General features: G+C 42.1%; 2 protein-coding genes across 7 annotated transcripts in view; one reads left to right on the top strand and one right to left on the bottom strand.

Annotated features, from left to right (window-relative positions):
* BBS4 (Bardet-Biedl syndrome 4) overlaps window positions 1–11046 on the top strand; it is a 119070-nt gene extending 108024 nt beyond the window's left edge. Inside the window, exon 16 of one of the 3 annotated variants that reach the window (XM_080665758.1) lies at window positions 9688–11046. In XM_080665758.1, the coding sequence (XP_080521884.1) occupies window positions 9688–9698 (11 nt within the window). In that variant the 3' untranslated portion in view covers window positions 9699–11046. Of the gene's footprint in view, window positions 1–7915; window positions 9187–9687 lie in introns of those variants that run through there. The other 2 variants (XM_080665757.1, XM_080665756.1) reach the window with 2 other exon arrangements.
* ADPGK (ADP dependent glucokinase) overlaps window positions 8269–20211 on the bottom strand; it is a 42068-nt gene continuing 30125 nt past the window's right edge. For 3 of the 4 annotated variants that reach the window (XM_080665716.1, XM_080665717.1, XM_080665718.1), the window contains 3 exons: window positions 17141–17337; window positions 16399–16497; window positions 8269–9833 (listed from right to left, as the gene is read on the bottom strand). In XM_080665716.1, the coding sequence (XP_080521842.1) occupies window positions 9279–9833; window positions 16399–16497; window positions 17141–17337 (851 nt within the window). In that variant the 3' untranslated portion in view covers window positions 8269–9278. The remainder of the gene's footprint in view (window positions 9834–16398; window positions 16498–17140; window positions 17338–20211) is intronic. The other variant, XM_080665715.1, reaches the window with a different exon arrangement.

Below are 20211 nucleotides of genomic sequence, written 5' to 3'. Positions count from 1 at the left end.
ATTGTTGATAGCATTATTCATAAAGGCCCCAAAGTATAACACACTGTATAGTAAACAGTGGAATACTGTTTAGCTATAAAAAGAAATTACACGGAACATAGATTAATCTCACAAACATTATGCTGAATGAATAGAGCTTTATACAAAGGACTCAATACTTTATTAAGTTCCAAAACAGGCAAAACTAATATATGGTGAAAAAAAGTATAACAGGTTGCTATGGATGACTTGGAAATGGCACGAGATGATGGAAACATTCTATATCTGACAGACATTTGGATTTGATAGGTATATGCATTTGTCAAAACTTAGCAAATGGTACACTTAAAATTTGTGCTTTCACTGTATGAAAATTTGTACCTAAAAAAAAAGTCCAAAAAAAAATTTGAGAGGAGACAAAATGGCAGTGGAATAGGCAGACACGTCCCAAACCTTGTCCTAGAGCAGATAGAAGGAGCAACTAAATCGAATAACATGCACACCGAACTGGTGAAGTAGACACAGCTGGTGAGACAATTTGCAGATGGGAAGGGCAGAGGAGAATGGTAAAATAAGGGATCTGGGCTGGAGAGAGGTGTGAGACCTCCAAGCCCAGAGGGTCGGAAGGAAGCTGCACAGCACCAAGGCTGCATCCCTTGGGACAGGCATAATATCTGACTGGAAAGGAAGTCCACAGGGCTGCTGGTGGCAGGGGATTCTAGATCTAAGCCCACAGCCACGAGAGGCTGAGCCCAAAGGGGGCAGCCTGAACAACTGCCCAAGCCGCACTGTGCCAGAGGGAAAGGGGCTCTCAGTGGCACAGCTCTTTCCCTGCTTTTTGGTCTTTGCTTTTATTCACTAAACCCAGTTCATCGGAACTTTCAAATACAAACACTCACCCGTGGCTGAGGTACAGGTGGAGGTGCGAACTTGTGGAGTCTGGGGAGAGGACCAGGTTGGGGAGAGGTGGCCAGGAGTCTGGCAATGAGACATACCTGACACGCTGGACCTAAGCAGCCATTTTCTCCTAAAGAGATAGCCCCTTCCTACAGTCTCCAGGCAACCAATACAGCCACAGCCAGCCTACACCCTCAATGTTACAAAGGATAAAAAAACAAATTTGAATAATCCCTGAAGAGAGGCCGTTCAGTCCCAGCAACCTCCCCAACTATGGCCCTGTCAGAAACAGCCACTTGAGAGAGTAAGATTGAAAGTGGACAAACAGGCTAAGTGGGAAGATTGGTCCTGCCAGCTGGCAGTCAAGGCTGTGGAGATAGACACAAACAGAGGAGTGATGTATCACTTGGAACTTCAACAATCTAACATGAAACTGAAGTGGCAAACAGTACAGAAGAGTGGGATCTTAAACCAGCCCATGGGGCATTAAAACTCGGCGGAAACAAACAACACTTAACTTTTTCATTTTAATTTTTTTATTATTATTTTGTTTTCTTTTTTCTTTATTTTCCTTTTTTAGTTCATTTTTTATTTCTTTTTGCATTATTTTTTCATCATTCTATTTTTATTTTATCCTATTTAAAATTTTTTTCTTTTTTCTTCTTTCTCTTTATTCTTATCCACTCATCCTCTACTTCCTCTATACTGAACTGAAGTCCTCCTCATATTTATCCAATTCTTCAACCTTACTTTCTTTATATAAGCTCGGCCTCTACAGATTCTGCCCCCACCCTCTTTTCTGGGTTTTTGGTGTTTGCATTTTTGGGCTTATCTTTTTTGTGGTGTTCTCTCTCTCTCTCTCTCTATATATATATATATATATATATATATATGTGTGTGTGTGTGTGTGTGTGTGTGTATTCCTTTTTCTTTTCTCTTTTACCATTTTTTCTCTCCTCGATATCATTATTTATGGTCTCTTTTCTCTCCCCTAATTCTCTTTTCTCTGGTGGTCACTTATATTGGGGTTATCGGTGTTATGAGTACATTTGTATTTTGTTCCCTTTGTGTTGTGTCTTGTCAAGTTGCATTTTGTCCTGTTTGGTCAATGTGGTAGAGAGTGAGCCACATAACCAGACACCTGGAGAGGAGACTCCATCCATGAATGGGTCAATAACACTCCAGACCCAACTACAGAGGCAGGAAGATGGCGGCAGTGAAGGAGAGAGCATGAGTGAGAGAGGGAGCAAAAGGGGAGTGTGTGGACATGTGGGGTGTGTATGTGAGTGAGGGAGTTAGATCCTGCAGGATCTTTGGGGGCAGAGAGACCAGGTTCACCTAACCAGGCAGCCTCTGCTACCATCACTAACAGTCCCAGGGCAGCCGGCTCTACCACAGAGGCTGTGCCTTCTTGAAGGGGAGAGCTGCTGTGACTGCGAGCCCAGCCTCACCTCCACCCAGGGTGCCCTCAGACACCACCCAGGACTCTACAGCCACCCCCGCTAGGGACCTGCTGCCTCGGCTGTGGTCCCACAGTCACCGAGACTACAGCTACCCTGGGCAAGGGCTCCTGTGAGTTAGGAAGCACGCTCCCCTCTGGCCAGCCCAACACTTTATCCCAGGGCGTCATGACCATGCGGGATCTAACGAAAGAGAATTTCAGGCCAATATCCCTCATGAACATAGATCCTGAACAAAATTCTAGCAAATCGGATTCAGCATTACATCAGAGAGATCATACACCATGACCAAGTAGGATTTATCCTGGAGATGCATGATGGTAAAATATCCGCAAATCAATAAACATGATACATCACATAAACAAATTGAGAGGTAAAAATCACATAGTCATATCAATTGATGCAGAAAAAGCATTTGAGAAAATCCAACACCACCCTTTCTTGATAAAAACCCTCAGCAAAGTGGGAATAAAGGGATCATACCTCAACATAATAAAAGCCTTGTATGACAAACCTACAGCCAACATCATACTCAATGGGCAAAAACTAAAACCATTTCACCTAAGAACAGGAACAAGACAGGGATGCTCACTTTCACCACTCCTGTTTGACATAGTACTGGAAGCGCTAGCCATAGCAATTAGGTAAGAAGAAGAAATAAAAGGTATCCAAATTGGAAAAGAAGACATAAAACTGTCATTATTCACAGATGACATGATACTGTACATAGAAAACTCTAAGACTCCATAAAAAACATTACTTAATAAATGAATTTGGCAATGTAGCAGGGTACAAAATTAACACCCAGAAATCTATGGCATTTTTAGACACCAACTCTAGTTGAAATTCGTGCACTCAGAGTGGGGGTCCCTCAGCCCAGACTGCACCCTCTCACAGTCTGGGAGCCCTCAGGGGATGTCTGACTGATGGCTTAGGCTCGCTTCCCATAGGGAGTGGGCCTAAGTCATCAGTCGGACATCCTTAGTGCTGCCGCGGAGGAGGGAAAGGTTCCCACTACTGCTGCGCTAGCCAGCCATGAGCCCGGCTTCTGGTTGAGCACTGCTCCCCCTGTGGGAACACACTGACCACCAGGTGACAGCTCCTGCGTTGAGCATCTGCCCCCTGGTGGTCAGTGTGTGTCATAGCAACCGGTCATTCTGCTTTTTGGTTGATTTGCATATTAGCTTTTTATTATATAGGATAATGTGTTATTATGAGCATGGCCTCTAACTGAATTTTTTTTTAGGTTGTTAAAGGGAGGGGCAAAATTTTCACTTGAGCCTGAAGCAAAAATTGCCCTTAGCTCAAAAATCTGCATACCACTGAGACACATCCTGGTGAGGCTCATTCTGACCCCCACACTGTTCTATTATGTGCATAAGTATTGGGAACCATCTTATCTCTTTAGTGAAAGGAACCTTTTGTTATGTTACAATGACTAACTTTATCTCATGAGTTGTGTTTTGGCTTCAAGCCTGTATCCAGTATTCATGCAGCAACTTCAGCTCTTCTGTTCAATATTTACCTGGCATATATTTTATTTTATTTTCTCTAAATCTTTCTAGATTTTTATGTATTAGATAGCTTTAGCCCATGGACACAGACAATAGTCTGGCGAAGGCCGGGAAGGGGCGGGTGCAGGGTGGAGGAGATCAATGGGGGGGAAAAAAAGAAACTAAAACAAGGGACATCTGTAATACTTTCAACAATAAAGATACATTTTAAATAAAGGAAAATATCTTAGTTGAAAAGAGTTTTATGTGAGCCCTAACTGGTTTGGCTCAGTGGATAGAGTGTTGGCCTGCGGACTCAAGGGTCCCAGGTTCGATTCCAGTCAAGGGCACGTACCTTGGTTGCAGGCACATACCCAGTAGGGAGTGTGCAGGAGGCAGCTGATCGATGTTTCTCTCTCATCGATGTTTCAAGCTCTCTATCCTTCTCCCTTCCTCTCTGTAAAAAAATCAATAAAATATATTTAAAAAAAAGAGTTTTATGTGAAATAATATAAGTAATTGCTCTACACTGTACTTTATATTCTCAACTCCTCTCAAAGAGATATTAATTGACCCTATGTTCACTTAAAGTTAATTGACCCTATGTTCATTGACTGCAGGACTAACTTCCACCACGCCCACCACGCACTGACTGCTATGGGGGCTGTGATTAGACCCTGCTTTTCTCTCCCAGCCTGTGTCCAGGCCTGATCGCAGCCCCCTCAGTAGTCAGTGCTGGGTCGCCTCGGCTGACTTACGGTGTGTCGTTGAGCCTTTGGTCGTTACGGACCCTGGCTCTTTATATATATAGATAGTGAACTTACAGAAAGAGAGATTTAAAAAAATCCTATTTACCATGGCACCAAAAAAATTAAGATACCTAGGAATAAACAACTTAGGAAGTAAAAGACCTATATGCAGAAAACTACAGGACACTGAAAAAAGAGATAGAGGATGACATAAACAGATGGAAGAACATACCATGTTCACGGATTGGTAGAATCAACATCATTAAAATACCCATACTACCCAAAGCAATTTATAGATTCAGTGCACTCCCCATTAAAATACCAATGGCATATTTCACAGACCTAGAACTAACTTTCCAAAATTCATCTGGAATAAAAAAAGATCCCGAATAACTGCAGCAATCCTGAGAAAGAAGAACAAAGTAGGTGGGATCTCAATACCAGATTTCAAGCTGTATTACAAAGCCACTGTTCTCAAAACTGCCTGGTACTGGCACAAGAACAGACATATCAACCAATGGAATAGAATAGAGAACCCAGAAATTGACCAAAACCACTATGTTCAATAAATATTTGACAAAGGAGGCAAGAACATACAATGGAGTCAAGACAGTCTCTTCAATAAATGGTGTTGGGAAAATTGGACAGATACATGCAAAAAAATGAAACTAGACCCCCAACTTACATCATACACAAAAATAAACTCAAAATGGATACAGGACTTAAATATAAGACTGGAAACCATAAAAATACTAGAGGAATCCACAGGCAGCAAAATCTCAGACATATGCCGGATCAGTATCTTCACTGATACAGCTCCTAGGGTAATGGAAACTAAAGAGAAAATAAACAAATGGGACTACATCAAAATAAAAAGCTTCTGCACAGCAAAAGAAACCATCAACAAAACAATAAGAAAGCCCACTGTATGGGAGAACATATTTGCCAATGTTATCACCGATAAGGGTTTAATCTCCAACATTTACAGGAAACTCATACAACTTAACAAAAGGAAGATAAACAACCCAATCAAAAAAGGACAATGGACCTAAATAGATACTTTTCGAAAGAAGACATACAGAAGGCCGAGAGACATATGAAAACATGCTCAAAGTCACTAATCATCCGAGAGATGCAAATCAAATGACAATGAGGTACCATCTCACACTTGTCAGAATGGCTATCATCAACAAATGACAAGTGCTGGCGAGGATGCAGAGAAAAAGGAACCCTCGTGCACTGCTGGTGGAAATGCAGACTGGTGCAATCACTGTGGAGAATAGTATGGAGTTACCTCAAAAAACTAAAAATAGAACTCCCATTTGACCCAGTGATCCCACTTTAGGAATATATCCAAGAAACTAGAAATACCAATCAGAAAGGATATATGCATCCCTATGTTCATAGCAGCACAATTTACCATAGCTAAGATTTGGAAACAGCCTAAATGCCCATCAGCAGATGAGTGGATTAAAAACGGTGGTACATCTACACAATGGAATACTATGTTGCTTGTAAAAAGGAAGGAACTCCTACCATTTGCAACAGCATGGATGGACCTGGAGAGCATTATGCTTAGCGAAATAAGTCAGTTGGAGAAAGATAAATATCACATGATCTCACTCATTTGTGGAATATAATGAACAACGTAAACTGATGGACAAAAACAGATCCAGAGACAGAGAAGCATTGATCAGACCGTCAAACCTCAGAGGGAAGGTAGGAGTGGGTGGGGGTAAGGGAGAGAGATCAACCAAAGGACTTGCAATCATGCATATAAGCACAATGGACACAGATACCAGGGGGTGTGTGAAGGCATGAATAGGGGGTTGGAGTTGGGGGGTAATGGGGGAGATAAGGACACATATTAATACCTTAATAAAATAAAAATTTAAAAAATTGAAATTGTCATGGGTAACATTTTAGTGATTTAAAATAGTTCTAGAGTCCAAGGAAATTCTCTGTTCAGTTTAGTAACAGTGACAATTATCAAACTTTTAAATATGTGCCATGTACTGTGCTAATTATTTTGCACAGCATTCTCCTTTAGTCATCAAGAACCCTATAAGGGTAGGGACCACTATTAACGGGTTTTACAGATGAGAAAAGTGAGCCTCAGTATGTCAAACTGGTCCAATGTTATATAATACTTGTCATCTCAAAACCCTGCATAGAATTTGGATTTCTACTGATGAATAATTACCCTTTCCCCACTTAAACTCGACAGAGAATAAGATGCAAACTGAATTTGCATCAGACATTACTGATTTTTTGGCAGAATTCTTATCTCTTGATTAATTTGTGTGTGTGTGTGTGTGTGTGTGTGTGTGTGTGTGTGTTGTAGCTTTTCCCCCAGTGTTAAATCAATTTCAAGTGAAGGCAAGAGTGAGTGTTAGAATATTTTTAGGAAGTCTCATTTTTCACCAGGTATTCTTTCTAGTCCAGTGGATTTTCACTTCTCTTCACATCAAATCATATGTGAAAACATTTGTAAAATATAGTTCAAAGTGAAGGGTTGAAGGGCGTGCTTTTCCCACCCAGTTCTGCATGATCTGCCCTAGGTGGTGGAAATTCATACATATATGCACTCATTCAGGCATATATCAAATTCTACAAAACAATACTTACAATACCTATTCCTATAAAAAAGTACATTTTGATACTTTTTATGATAACCACCAAACTGACTTGCAAGTATTGAAAGTTCAAAACTCGTCTTTTGAAAAACTGCTCTAAAGTGTGTGCTGACTACATATCCTGGATCAGTCTTTATTGATATCACCCGTGAAAACTGGAGAACTTACTGAAAATATACTAATATCAGGGCCTGAGTAGACACGTAGAGAACACTTTGGAACTCTCAAAGTATTCTCAGGTTTAGAACATAAATGGTAACTTATTTCAGTTCTTTTTGAGAAAATAGAGATCTCTTCTTACTTAAGCCTTTCCAGTAAAATAGGCTAGAACCATGGTCGGCAAACCGTGGCTCGCGAGCCACATGCGGCTCTTTGGCCCCTTGAGTGTGGCTCTTCCACAAAATACCACAGCCTGGGTGAGTCTATTTTGAAGAAGTGGCATTAGAAGAAGTTTAAGTTTAATAAATTTGACTCTCAAAAGAAATTTCATTCGTTGTACTGTTGATATTTGGCTCTGTTTACTAATGAGTTTGCTGACCAATGGGCTAAAAGGTTGGTGTTTAATTGAAGTTGGAGGCAGAGACTGATGAGGTAGCAGCCAGAGATTTCTTTAAACTACTTGTTTTGAATTTCAACCTGCATAATTCTCCAGGCTTAAGTTTTCTTGAAGGAGTAACCAAGTCTTTTCTTCTTACCCAAAGTAGGGAAGGAGAGGTCACAAATGAAGAACTTGAGCTAGCTTCGAGGTTCCAGAAGCTGCTGCTGTGAGCCAGCAGCTGCCATATCGATACTGCTCTTTGAACAAACCAAGAAGGCTCACCATCCTTTAAACTGCTGTTTCTTACAGGATTGGCTACTTGATATTAGTATCGTCTGTCACTTTAAAACACAGAGGCTCAGTCTCAGGGACTGCCAACCAGTGATGGGGAAGAGAAGACAAACACCTCAAGAGCAGAGTAACATAGAACTCACAAGTCAAAGGTGGAATGAGTTCTACTGTATCTGGCTCCAGAGTGATAGGTAGAACAAAATCAATTGCAAATAGTCTTAGGACTCCTGAAATGTAATTGTTTTTCATTTATTTAAAAGCACACAGACATCTCTTTGATTTATAAAAAAAATAAATACATAACATGACATATTTCTTCATGATCCTGGGCTCTTATGAGGTCAAACTCTTAAATGGATGTGGTATGATCACACATGATCAGTTATACACACAGAAGCATATTCCAGTTGTAAAAGCAAATTCCTTCAAGGACCAGAATAAACAAAGATTAGTCTTCTACTGGAGAAAGTATGTCCAGAGCTTCGCAATAAGGTTGGGCCCAGCATGGTAGTCTCTGACCAGCTGGCCTACAATCTAAGAAGCCAGGGCAGGAAGGCACAGCCCTTCAGCTCGCATGGTCACCCACCCTACAGGTCAGCCAGGCTTCTAAACCAGTGCAGAATGGCCAATTCTCTCCCAGGCTCCACAGGGCTCCCACCTAACTGAGAATGAAGCACAGGAGGGGTGATTTTGTCTTTACTTGAGGCTCTGTCTTAGAAGACTAAGGTGTGCTCATCAAGTATTTTCATTATAACACTGAATGGAAGTCATGACCCTGCCCATGAACACTGAGCAGAGAACACGAGAGGCTCACCGTGGGCTTTACTAGACATGATGAGTGAGCATGCAGTTCTGAGTGGGAAGGAGGGAGGTGTTTTTTCCAGCTGGCATGCGGTCTAGCCAGGGTAAAGACATTTGGCCTGAAATACCTGACGACGCTATGTAAACTGGGGGTTTGAGAATCATGTTTTTTACCCATATAACACAACATAAAAAAACTAAAAATCCAGTCTCAGTAGATAAATTTGGATTGAAACCTGAAACGTTTTTGCATAATTGTCAGCAGGTTGGAATGTATCTGATAGTTTAATCTGCTATTGTGTTGTTGGCTGTCTTTGAATTAAATCTAGAAACTGTTCTGATACCTCAATCCTATTTTCCAAACCAATTAATTCCTGTTAATTCTTAAATTGGCTAGTTCTCCTTCTTCAGAATAATTATCCATAACAACCTTCCTAATAGTGAGGGTGTACTTCTGAATAGAAGAGGCCTTCAGTTGAAATGGCATCTCCAAGGCCCACAGTTCGGATAGGATCTTTACATATCAATACGGGTGTGAAGTGGAAGGACACCCCCTCCCTGTGCCATTCAATCACTGGCTCATCGGGGTTGAATATGACCCTAGAACCTGCCTCCGAATGGGAAGTCAGGAACTCATGTGGTGCTCTTAGGAACACTCGGCTAGTATCTATGGTTTCTGTGGCACAGGCCTGTGTCCCAGCCACACGAGCTCCTGCAGCCACGGCTGCCAACTGGTTGGCCCAGTGTCCATCTACAGTTGCCAGGATGTGGTAGACCAGCGTGTGGAAATGGATCCTGGTGAGGTCTGAGGCTCTGTTTTTACTCTTCCCATGTTCCTTCAAGATCCAAAATAGGATGTCACTGACCGTGCCCACATCAGGAACACCATTCCAAGAAGAGAGGGAAGAGTGAGGTCCAGCTGCTGACTGGCTAAGAAATAACAGCTCCTGTTCATTCAGCCCAAGGGAAGTCACCGCGTGGAAGACCTGCTAACAAAAACAAAATGACAGTCTCTTTCCATTTCACATAAAAAAGGCATCTTAGGACACAGCTAATGACCAAAGCCAGGGAAGTAAGGCAGGATAACCTCTTCCTTACAAGACTCCCTGTCCCTGGAGTCTGTGGTGGGGAAGTGACAGATCATATGTCACTGTTTTTACTAGTATACCTCTGTTTCCACCTTATTATTCCTCAGGATAAACTGGAAAGTTACAGGAACACTCTTAGAGCCAGTCTTTTGTTATATGCCATTACAAGACAAAGGGCAGAGGTGTACATATTTTGTATTTCTTTTCATGGTGCCTAGCTTTGCATACATAGTGGATCCTCTTACCGTTGATGGGACATGACTCTCGGTTCCTCAATGTCATCAGACATTATACCAGTAAAATGGAGAAGGCTCTAGCAACACACAGTCAGGCTTATAGTGGTTTTGTGTATAACCACCAAGGAGCAAGAACAGTTTCATATTAGCGCTAAGCTTTTTAGGCAGGTGTTACTACTAAATAGAGTACTCCTCTCTCTATTTAGTAATAACACTGAAAAAGGGCACCATATAGGAGCCATTGAGCCTGTTTCCTTTTTGTTCTGTTTTTAATTTAAAAAATTATCTATTTCTAAATTATAGTTGACGTACAATATTACATTAGTTTCAAGTATACCACATAGTGATTAGATATTATATAACTAAGTGATCACCCCGATAAATCTCATACTCATCTGACACCATAGTTACAATATTGACTATATTCCTTAGGCTGTACTTTATATCTCTGTGACTATTCTGTAACTACCAATTTGTACTTCTAAATCCCTTCCCCTTTTCATCCTTCCCCCAACCCCCCTCCCATCTGTCAACCATCAAAATGTTCTCTGTATCTATGTTTCTGTCCTTCTTTATTTTTATTTTTTTGGATTCCACATATAAGTGAAATCATCCAGCATTTGTCTTTCTCTCTTATTTCACTTTGCCTAATACCCTCTAGGTCCATCCATGTTGTTGCAGATGGCAAGGTTTCATTCTTCTTATGGCTGAGTCGTAATCCATTGTACACATACACCACTTCATCAATTCACCTGTTGATGGACACTTAGGTTGTTTCCATGTCTTAAATACTGTAAATAATGCTGAAACAAACATATGGATGTATATGTCTTTCTGATTTAGTATGTTATGTTTCTTTGAATAAATATCCAGAAGTGGAGTTGCTGGGTCCTTGTTTCTTGTTGTATCCTTTGTTTTAAAGTCTAGTTTGTCTGGCATAAGTATTGCTACCCCAGCTGGTTTTTTATTTGTTTCAATTTTCATGAAATATATTTTTTCATCCCTTCACTTTTAGTCTGTGTCTTTTGATGTTAAGTTTCATATAATTTTTTATCTATTCTAGTCACCATATATCTTTTTGAAAAATCCCCATCTGAGGATTTTTTTTAACTGATTCTAGAAAGAGGGAGAGAAACATTGATGTGAGAAACATGGCTCAGTTGCCTCCTGTATGAGCCCTGACCAGGGATCAAATCCGCAGTCTAGGTAGGTGGGATCAAACTCGCAACCTTTTGGTGTATGGGATGACACTCAAACGAACTGAGCACTGTATGTCTTTTGATTTGAGCATTTAAAGTAATTGCTGACAGATATGATTTATTGCCCTCTTATTCTTACTTTTGATTTTTTTTTCTTCTTCTTAAAAACCCTTTAACATTTCATGTAATACTGGTGTGGTGGTGAACTCCTTTAGCTTTTTCTTGTCTGGGAAGCTCTTTAGCTGACCTTTGATTCTAAATGATAGCTTTGCTGGGTAAAGTCTTTGCTTTTCATCATTCTGAATATTTTGTGCAAGTCCCTTCTGGCCTGCAAATTTTCTGTTGCAAAATCAGCTGGCTGGGTACGGGAGCTCCGTTGTAGGTAACTACCTTTCTCTTACTTCTTTTAAGATTCTCTTTTTACGTAATTATGGCATTTTAATTTATGTGTCTTGTGTGGGCCTCTTTGAGTTCGTCTTGTTTGGGACTCTGAACTTCCTGGGCTTGAATGTTTATTTTCTTTACTAAGTAGGGAAGTTTTCTGTCATTATTTCTACAAATAGGTTTTCAACCCTAGCTCTTCCCCTTCTGATGCAAATTTTGGTATGTTTGATGTTATCCCAGAGGGACCTTAAACTATCCTCATTTTTAAAAATCCTCATCTGAGGATATGTTTCTATTGATTTTTAGAGAAAGGAAAGGCGGGTGGACGGGCAGGGGCTAGAGAGAGAATCATCAATCTATTGCCTCCTGTATGCACCCTAAGCTGTAATTGAATCTGCAACCCATGTATGCGCCCTGACCAGGAATAGAAACCGCAATCTTTTGGTATATGGGATGGTACTCCAACCAACTGAGCCATGTGGCCAGGGCACTATTCTCATTTTAAAAATTTTTTCTTTTTGCTTCCATATATTCAGAGTCACTAATTTGATTCTCTGTTTCATCAACTCTACTGTTTATGTCCTGTAAATTGTTCATTTCAGTTAGTGTATCAGATCTTTCATTTCTGACTGGTTATTTATGGTTTTCATGTCCTTTTTTTAATTGAAATTTTCACTAAGTTCCTTGAGCATCCCTATAACCATTGTTTTGAATTCTGTATCTGGTAGATTGCTTGCTTCTACTTAATTTAGTTCTTCTGGAGATTTTTCCTGTTCTTTCATTTGGGACCTGTTTCTTTGTCTCATTTTGGTTGCTTCCCTCTGTTTGTTTTTATGTATTAGGCAGAGCTGCTCTCTCCCAGACTTGGTGGAGTGGCCTTATGTAGTAGGTGTCCTGTAGGATCCAGTGGTGCAGCCTCCCTGATCACTGAGCTGGGTGCTCCAAGTGTACCCCATGTGAGCTGTGTGCACTATCCTGTTGTAGCTGAGTCTTGATTGCTGTTGGCACATCTCTGGGAGAGATTTATCCCCAGGCTGATTGGCTGCAAGGACTGGCTGCAATTACAACAGAGGAGCTGCTGTGCAGGAATCAACCCCATGGAGCAGGTCTCACTTTATTGGGGCTTTGGTGCCGGCTGAGTCTGCCTCTTGAGAGTAACACTATAGAGGTGGTTGGGTTGTAATCCAGTGTGGTCTGTAGCTATCCACCAGGTCCACTGGCTCTGGGGCCTCCTGGGAGGTACAAGGTCAGCCACTGCCTGGGGCCATCTGGTGTGAGCAACAGAACAATTTGCAGATGGCTGCTACTTGTGCTGGGCATGGAGGTACCCAGGAGAGGTCAAGCTGCTAACTGAGGCTGGTAGCTGCTAGCCAGGTGTGGGGCCTCTTAGCAAAATGTATGGGGTATGTTCAGGCCAAATCCTGTTTGATAGATTTTAGGAAAGTCCAAAGCATGAGCCAAGAGAGGCTATTTGTATGGGAATCTACTGGGAAAGACTTGGGTGGGCCCGAAATTTGGGTGGGGTGGGGTCTCAGGAATCACCAGGCCAGAGCTATGAGTGTTAGCCAGGTTGATGGAGACTCAGAAATGGCATCCGCCTGCCAACTCTGTGGAACAATGGCTTCTGCCAGTACTTCTGAGAGAAGGCTGTTCCTCCAGCCCTTGCTAGACAATTCAGTTCCTCCTTGTATGTCCCTGCTGTGTTTTAAACTGCCACCCCAGTGCTGGAGCTCAAAGTGCTCAAAACATGTCCAAGTTAAGTTTGTGCATTCATGGGTCCTTTAAGAGGAACACCTGGGACTCTAGCAGACCTCCATCTCACTTAGCTGTAATCTCCAGTGGTCTTGACAGCCAGAAGTTATGGGGACTTCTCTTCCTGGTACTTGAACTCTGGGCTGGGGGTTCTGATGTGAGGCTGGGACCCCTTACTCCTTAGGGGAGATCTCTACAGCCAAGATATCCCTCCCAATTATTAACTGCCACATGTGGGTGTGGGACCAGCCTGTTCCAAGCCTCTGCCCTCCTACCAGTCTCAATGTGTATTTCTTTATATCCTTAGTTATGGGGCTTGTTTAGCTAGATTTCAGGGATTCTGAATGATGGTTGTTCTGTAATTGTAACTTTGTTGTGGTTGTGGGAGGTTCCAAGTACCACGTTTACTTACACCAACATCTTTATCAGAACTCTCTGTTGAGCCAGTTTTCTATCTTAAAGGGAACCACTATGCCCACCTCATTATCTTTCTTACTTAGCACTTTCCTCCTTACAGCCAGAGAAATACATATAAGATGACTGTTAGTGCAAGAGAGATATGCCCCTATATATATGCAGGCATGTAGGTATGGGTAAAGGGATTTATGTGTATGTATTTATATTTATTTAAAAATCTATGATCTGTACATCTGCAAATGTAATATCACTTCCATTTACTGCACATTCTGTTCCAGGCACTGAGCTAATGGCTTTACTCAAGGGAGGGAGGGAGGGGTAAAGAGAGGGAGGGGGGAAAAAAAGGAGGGATTACCTCCATTTTACAGATAAGGGGACTGAGGGGAGATTAAGTAGATAGTTACACAGAAAATGAGATAAAAATGGCTTCCTTTTTAAAAAGTAAAAAGATAACCTAAAAAAGAGAAATGCAAATAAAAACTATACTGAAAAACACCAAGAGTGAACCCTAATGTAAACCACGTATTTTGTGTGGCAATGATGTGTGAGTGTAGGTTCACCAACTGTACCAAGTATCCCACTGTGGTGCAGTGGGTGGGATACTGGGGGAGACTGGGTGGGTTTGGGTAGGAGGTATATGGGAACTCTATATTCTGCTCATTTTACTGTACACTTAAAACTTCTCTAAAAAGTAAAGTGGGGGGGGCGGCTGAGTTGGGTGGAGAGAGGCAAATGGGAGGGAAATATGGGACATCTGTAAAAGTATCAATAAAAAAAAGTAGTCTAATTAAAAAAAACTATTGTGAAATATTTCTCACCTGTTGCACTGGTGACAATGCATGTTTTTACTGTTTTTTTTTTAAACAAAATTTTTTAAAAACTAAATTTTATTGCTTTATCAAGAACATTCTTTTTTTAATTTATTTTTTATCATTTCAAAGAGGAAGGAGAGAGGGAAAGGGAGAGAGAGAGAGAGAGAGAGAGAGACATCAATGATGAGAGAGAATCATGGATTGGCTGCCTCTTGCACACCCCCTACTGGGGATCAAGCCCGCAACTGAGCACGAGCCCTGACCAGGAATCAAATCTTGACCTCTTGGTTCACAGGTTGATGCTCAACCACTGAACCACACCGGCTGTGCATGTTTTTAATCACATTCTGGTCAGAATGATATGAGGAAATAATAAGCACTTGTAAAGAATTCCAGTGGAAGTAAATTGGTATAATTCTCATGGAAGGCAATTTGGCAATATCAAATTTACAGATGCTTTTTCTGCTCCTATCCAGCCAATTTTACTTCTGAGTATTATATATATGTACTTGTTCATGGGCAAAATAAAATCATGTACAAAGTCACTGGTTGCAGGCCTATATGGAATAGCAAAGGGTAATGCACCATTGAGAAGATTCAGGTTCAATAAACTGAGGTGCCCACACATTCCTTTTAACAACATGGCTGTGAAAAGACGAGAATGTTCTCCAAGTGATGACAGAAAAAAGATATTCAAAATCTGCTTAGTGAGCAGTATTTCAGATCTTGCTCCCTAGCATATGCCATCAGTTTGGCTCAAATAAATTCTTATAAAAAATTTTTTAAAACCCAGTGAAACAAATCCACTTAGTGAAAAAGAACAAAGTGTAGAATGTGTATTTAAGTATGCTATGCTATATTTTTTTTTTATTAAAAGGGCTTAAAAATAAGGACATATTCCCATATTTATATATCTATATCTATATCTATCTATCTATCTATCTATCTATCTATATATAGTAACACTAGAGAGATACAGATGAAACTAATGAAAGTACTAACAGTGGGTACAAGTGGTGGGAAAGAGGGAGGGTGACTTCATTGTATAGCTTTTAATATTTTTTGGGTTTTGAAACATATGAATATATTAACCATTATAAAGGTTAAATAATAATAAAATGAAACGGTAACTAACTTGCCCAAGTTCATAAAGCTAGTGAATGGCAAAGCCAGCATTCCAACTCAGGTTCCCCAAGTCTATGTTCTTAAGCATTACCCTCTCAAATTTATCTAATCACTGTAGCTGTCCCAAGGGAGGAGTGAACACGTGATGCCTGGAGGTAAGGGAGTAAAGCTCCCCCACTTTCCTTTCTCTGAGCTTCTTGACATTCAGTTGAAAGCAGCTGAGCTGGGCTTTCAGTTTTCCCCTTTGAGTTCTACTATAGACCATTCACTCCCGACTTCCCCATTCTAGAAGGAGAAACAGCCCATGAACCCATCAGATGCACTGCCATATTTCTAACCTAGGAGGAGATCCTGTTCCAGAACAGTTCTGGTTCTTTATTTAGATCTCGAAGGACCTAAGTCTGAGTGACATGACAGCCATGCCTCAGTGAGCTGGCCCCTGAGCCCAAAACAGCTGGTCCTGCTGGACAAAGGCACATCTTTGCAAGGCCTCATGAGAGTCAGGGCCAATGAGGGCCCCATGTGCTGCCCACATGGTTACCTGATGCACAATGCTGCTCATGAGCTCCCTACTGGTCATACTGGCCAGCTCTAGGTGAATTGGAATACCAACGGGGATGTCAGAAATGGAGGTCACAACCTGTAAAAAGAGGACAGCATTGCTGTTACATATAGAAGTCAGACAAAAGGAAGAAAAGATCAGGTCCTAGAGGCAGTGTGTATTGTCAATGTCTTCTTTGCATCCTCATGAAAACTCCAAGCTATGTAGGTTTCCACGGCCTCTGTGGATGAGGGATGCTTTTCCTGACAGGGACACCTAGGATCAGCAGAGAAGCACTGGGTTACAGACTCAGAGAGCACAAAGGACCGCCCCTGTATGTTCATGTAGTCAGCCTATTCCTGGGGACCTAAACTGAGCAGTTGGCTTCAACTTCTGTATGAATCTGCAGCAATAGCTGATAGGAAGTGAGATGACACAGATAACACAAAGGATACAAACTATAAACACTGCAGCTTTCAGCCACATTCAGTTTAGCACAGGATATAGAGGCTCAGGCAGTAAAATGTTCTGACCTATCCTACTCAAGCTGCTGCCTGTGTCTGAAAGAATACTGTGAGGTGCCTCCCTAGAGCAAGAGGCAGGTTCAGAGCCAGCTGCCGTGATATCTCCCGGGAAGGCCAGAACTGAGGGCAAGGCAGCATAAGCTGTAGAGGTCAAAAGAAGCAGGATTCTGAAGAAACACACTGCTGAGATCTGTGAAATTCTAGAACAGTGCTATTACCTCCAAGAGTCTCTTTCTCTGGAACTCCTTGCTTTGTCCCTCCATCATGTGCAATCCAGAGAGGACCACCAGGTCTGGCTGAAACTCCTCCAGGCTAGACACAAACACCTCCAGCATATTCATGGCCCCGTTGGAGAGGTCGTGGGAGAAGATGAATCGGTTGGCATGGGGAGCTTTTAACTGGCCCCACTCCTCCCCTAGAAAAGCCCAGTCAACACAATGGGAAGAAAAGGAAGAGGCTTTAAGTCTCCTAGCTGTGTGGTATGGGGGCTTGCAGGGCTCCCCCAAAGCCTTTTCTCGGGGGAGGCTGGCTTCTGGCTGAGGAGAGCCTCACTACAATGGCCTAAGGTAAGCATGGCATTGCATGCAGGAAGGCAGTGGTCAGTAATGAAACAAACCAAAAACACAGAAACACAGTATGGGTACTATACACCTTTATCGAAGGGTAGCAATTAGCTAACCCTGAGTCCCAGGAAAGCTCTGCTGTCCATTGAGCTTTTCAAACACAGGATGCCTGTGTCCTTTCCCAGTTACAGGATAGTAGCATTACTTACAAATACCAGGCTACAGTGCATAGCACACGTGTCCCTGCACACAGCAATGCTGCCTTTCTCTGTCTCCACCTCACAACAATGTCCTGAGCACCTTTCACTTAGTTGGGACCTAAGGAGGCTAAAATTCCAAGAGTCAAGCTGACTGCACTCCCTCCCCTCTGCTGCCCACCAGTGGTTTCCAGGCACTTGGTCCATCTGGCTGCTCTTACATCCTTTGAGTGAGCTCCTGTGGAATGATTGCTCAAGACCAAGTTCAAGTGCAACTTCCTTCATGAATGATGTGACTGCCCCAGCCTGAAGCACACTTTCAGTACTTTAAGCATCTACAGATATTTTCCTTTCCATGGTCTGTGGTAATCATTTTGCTTTGAATTATCTCTTCTACTATTTAGAACTAGTAGTCAAACCTAAATCATTTTTCATACATTTGTGCTACATCTCCCTGAACAGATTGCCAGCTCTATAAAGGTAACACGTATGTCTGGTTCCCAGAGCATTTGTCACAGCCCCTGGCATAGAGTGCCCACTCAGAACCTATTAATCTGATCCCAGTAGAGCAAGCATGTCAAACTCGTGGCCCTCAGGCCGCTTGTGGCCCACAATGAATACTTTTGCGGCCCAACCCATATAACGGTATGTAAGAAACGTTTTAATAAAAATTCCGTAACTTAATTTTTACAATATCCTATTATACATAGTTACTAATAACGAACTACAACGTTCGCTAATGACTGATTACTATAATTGTGTTGCATTCATTTGACTTACATGCCTTACACACAGGTACACCATTTCTCTCCACTAATACTAGCAGCGAATATTTTAGCAGCCGATTGCCATGTCATTAGCCTTGGACTGACTTGTTTGGTGTGCGCAACAGGAAATATTTTGCTTTCGGAGAACAAGAAAAATAGGTTTATTTGTGTTACACTTATTAATTTGTGCAGTTATTCAGGGTCTGGCAAGTTAATGTTCAAGAAAATACATTAATTTTTATTAAAATGTTCTATTATTTTATGTTAACAATTATTTATTTCAGCCCTTTGTATTTAGCATGTCTCTATTAAAATAAACCTACGTTTCTATAAAATTGAAGTTTTTGTTTTTTTGGTGGCCCACATAAACGTAAACCTTGTTTATATGGCCTGTGTTAGCCTTTGAGTTTGACATGCTTGCAGTTGAGGGAGGCAGATCCATCCTGGGGTGGGTCTCCTGGCATGGGGAGGAGTTTGGATCTGCACATCTATAGGAGTGGCTCTCAGCACTGGCCATGTATCAGAATCCTCCAGGTGAGGCCCCACCACAGGAGATCTTGGCATGCATTTAGGTGGAGAACTACTGATTAAGGCCCCACTGCTGCCAAGTACCGGAGAGGAGTGCTGCCCTGTGAGTCCTAAAGCAGGGAAGGGGACAGGGGCCCTCTCCGAGCTTGCCTGGTGAAGCTTCTCAATCAGAGGCTTTACCACACAGAGTTCACCTTCTTGTCCATAAAGACTTGGCAGAAAATCTTGAAATGAAGTCAGCTGAAGGGCCGCCTAGGCTCTGCAACTGCTTAGGGCAATCCTTATATGAGGCCACCCCCGAGTGGGGGCTGGGTGAGAAGAAACCCGTCACCACCAGCAGGGACACTCTGGGGCAAGGACTTAGTATAATTCAGGTTTACGTGGCTTTCCCTCACATGAAGGATTTGTCCCATTTATACAAGGGAAGCCCACATGCTGAAAACTAGTTGAAAAACTTGGTTTCTATCACATTTACTGGGTATTCCTCCAGAAAGTTTTCTCCTAAGACAAACAACCCATAGCAGAGGGTTTCTTCATCTTGCAGGTGATCTGCCAACTGCAGTTAGCAACCTCCTTCCTCTTTTCTACAACGGGCCTCTCCAAACAGAAGCTCTGCCTCTCTGTGGAGAGCACCTGTGTGCATGCATGTGTAGGGCTTACTCTAGGGCAGTGGTCGGCAAACTCATTAGTCAACAGAGCCAAATATCAACAGTACAACGATTGAAATTTCTTTTGAGAGCCGAAAACCGACTTCTGCACATGGGCCACGAAGTTTCAATTGCACTGTACGGGCACACCTGCACGTGGTATTTTGTGGAAGAGCCACACTCAAGGGGCCAAAGAGCCGCATGTGGCTCACGAGCCGCGGTTTGCCGACCACTGCTCTAGGGCAAGTGTCAAAGCTGGGAGAATCCATCCTTACTTTAAGTTCAGCTTTCTTTTTTTAAAAAAGTTGATTTTAGAGAGAGACGAAGGGAGAGGGGGAGAGAAACATCGATATGAGAGAGAAGCATCGATCAGTTGCTTCCTCCACACACCCTGACCTGAGCTCGAGCCTACAACCTGGGCATGTGCTCTGACTGGGAATTGACCTGGCAACCTTTCAGTGCACAGGACGACACTCAACCAACTGAGCCATACCAGCCAGGGCAATCAGCTTTCTTGAATCCATTCCTCTGAAGAAACATTTAATTGTGGGTCATTTGTATAAAAATCTATAGAAGCAGAAATAAAA

This window comes from Plecotus auritus (genome assembly GCF_963455305.1).
Source record: "Plecotus auritus genome assembly, chromosome: 1".
NCBI classification, from domain to species: domain Eukaryota; kingdom Metazoa; phylum Chordata; class Mammalia; order Chiroptera; family Vespertilionidae; genus Plecotus; species Plecotus auritus.
Note: the sequence above shows the minus strand (reverse complement) of the source record. Positions and strands in the feature narration are given on the sequence as shown.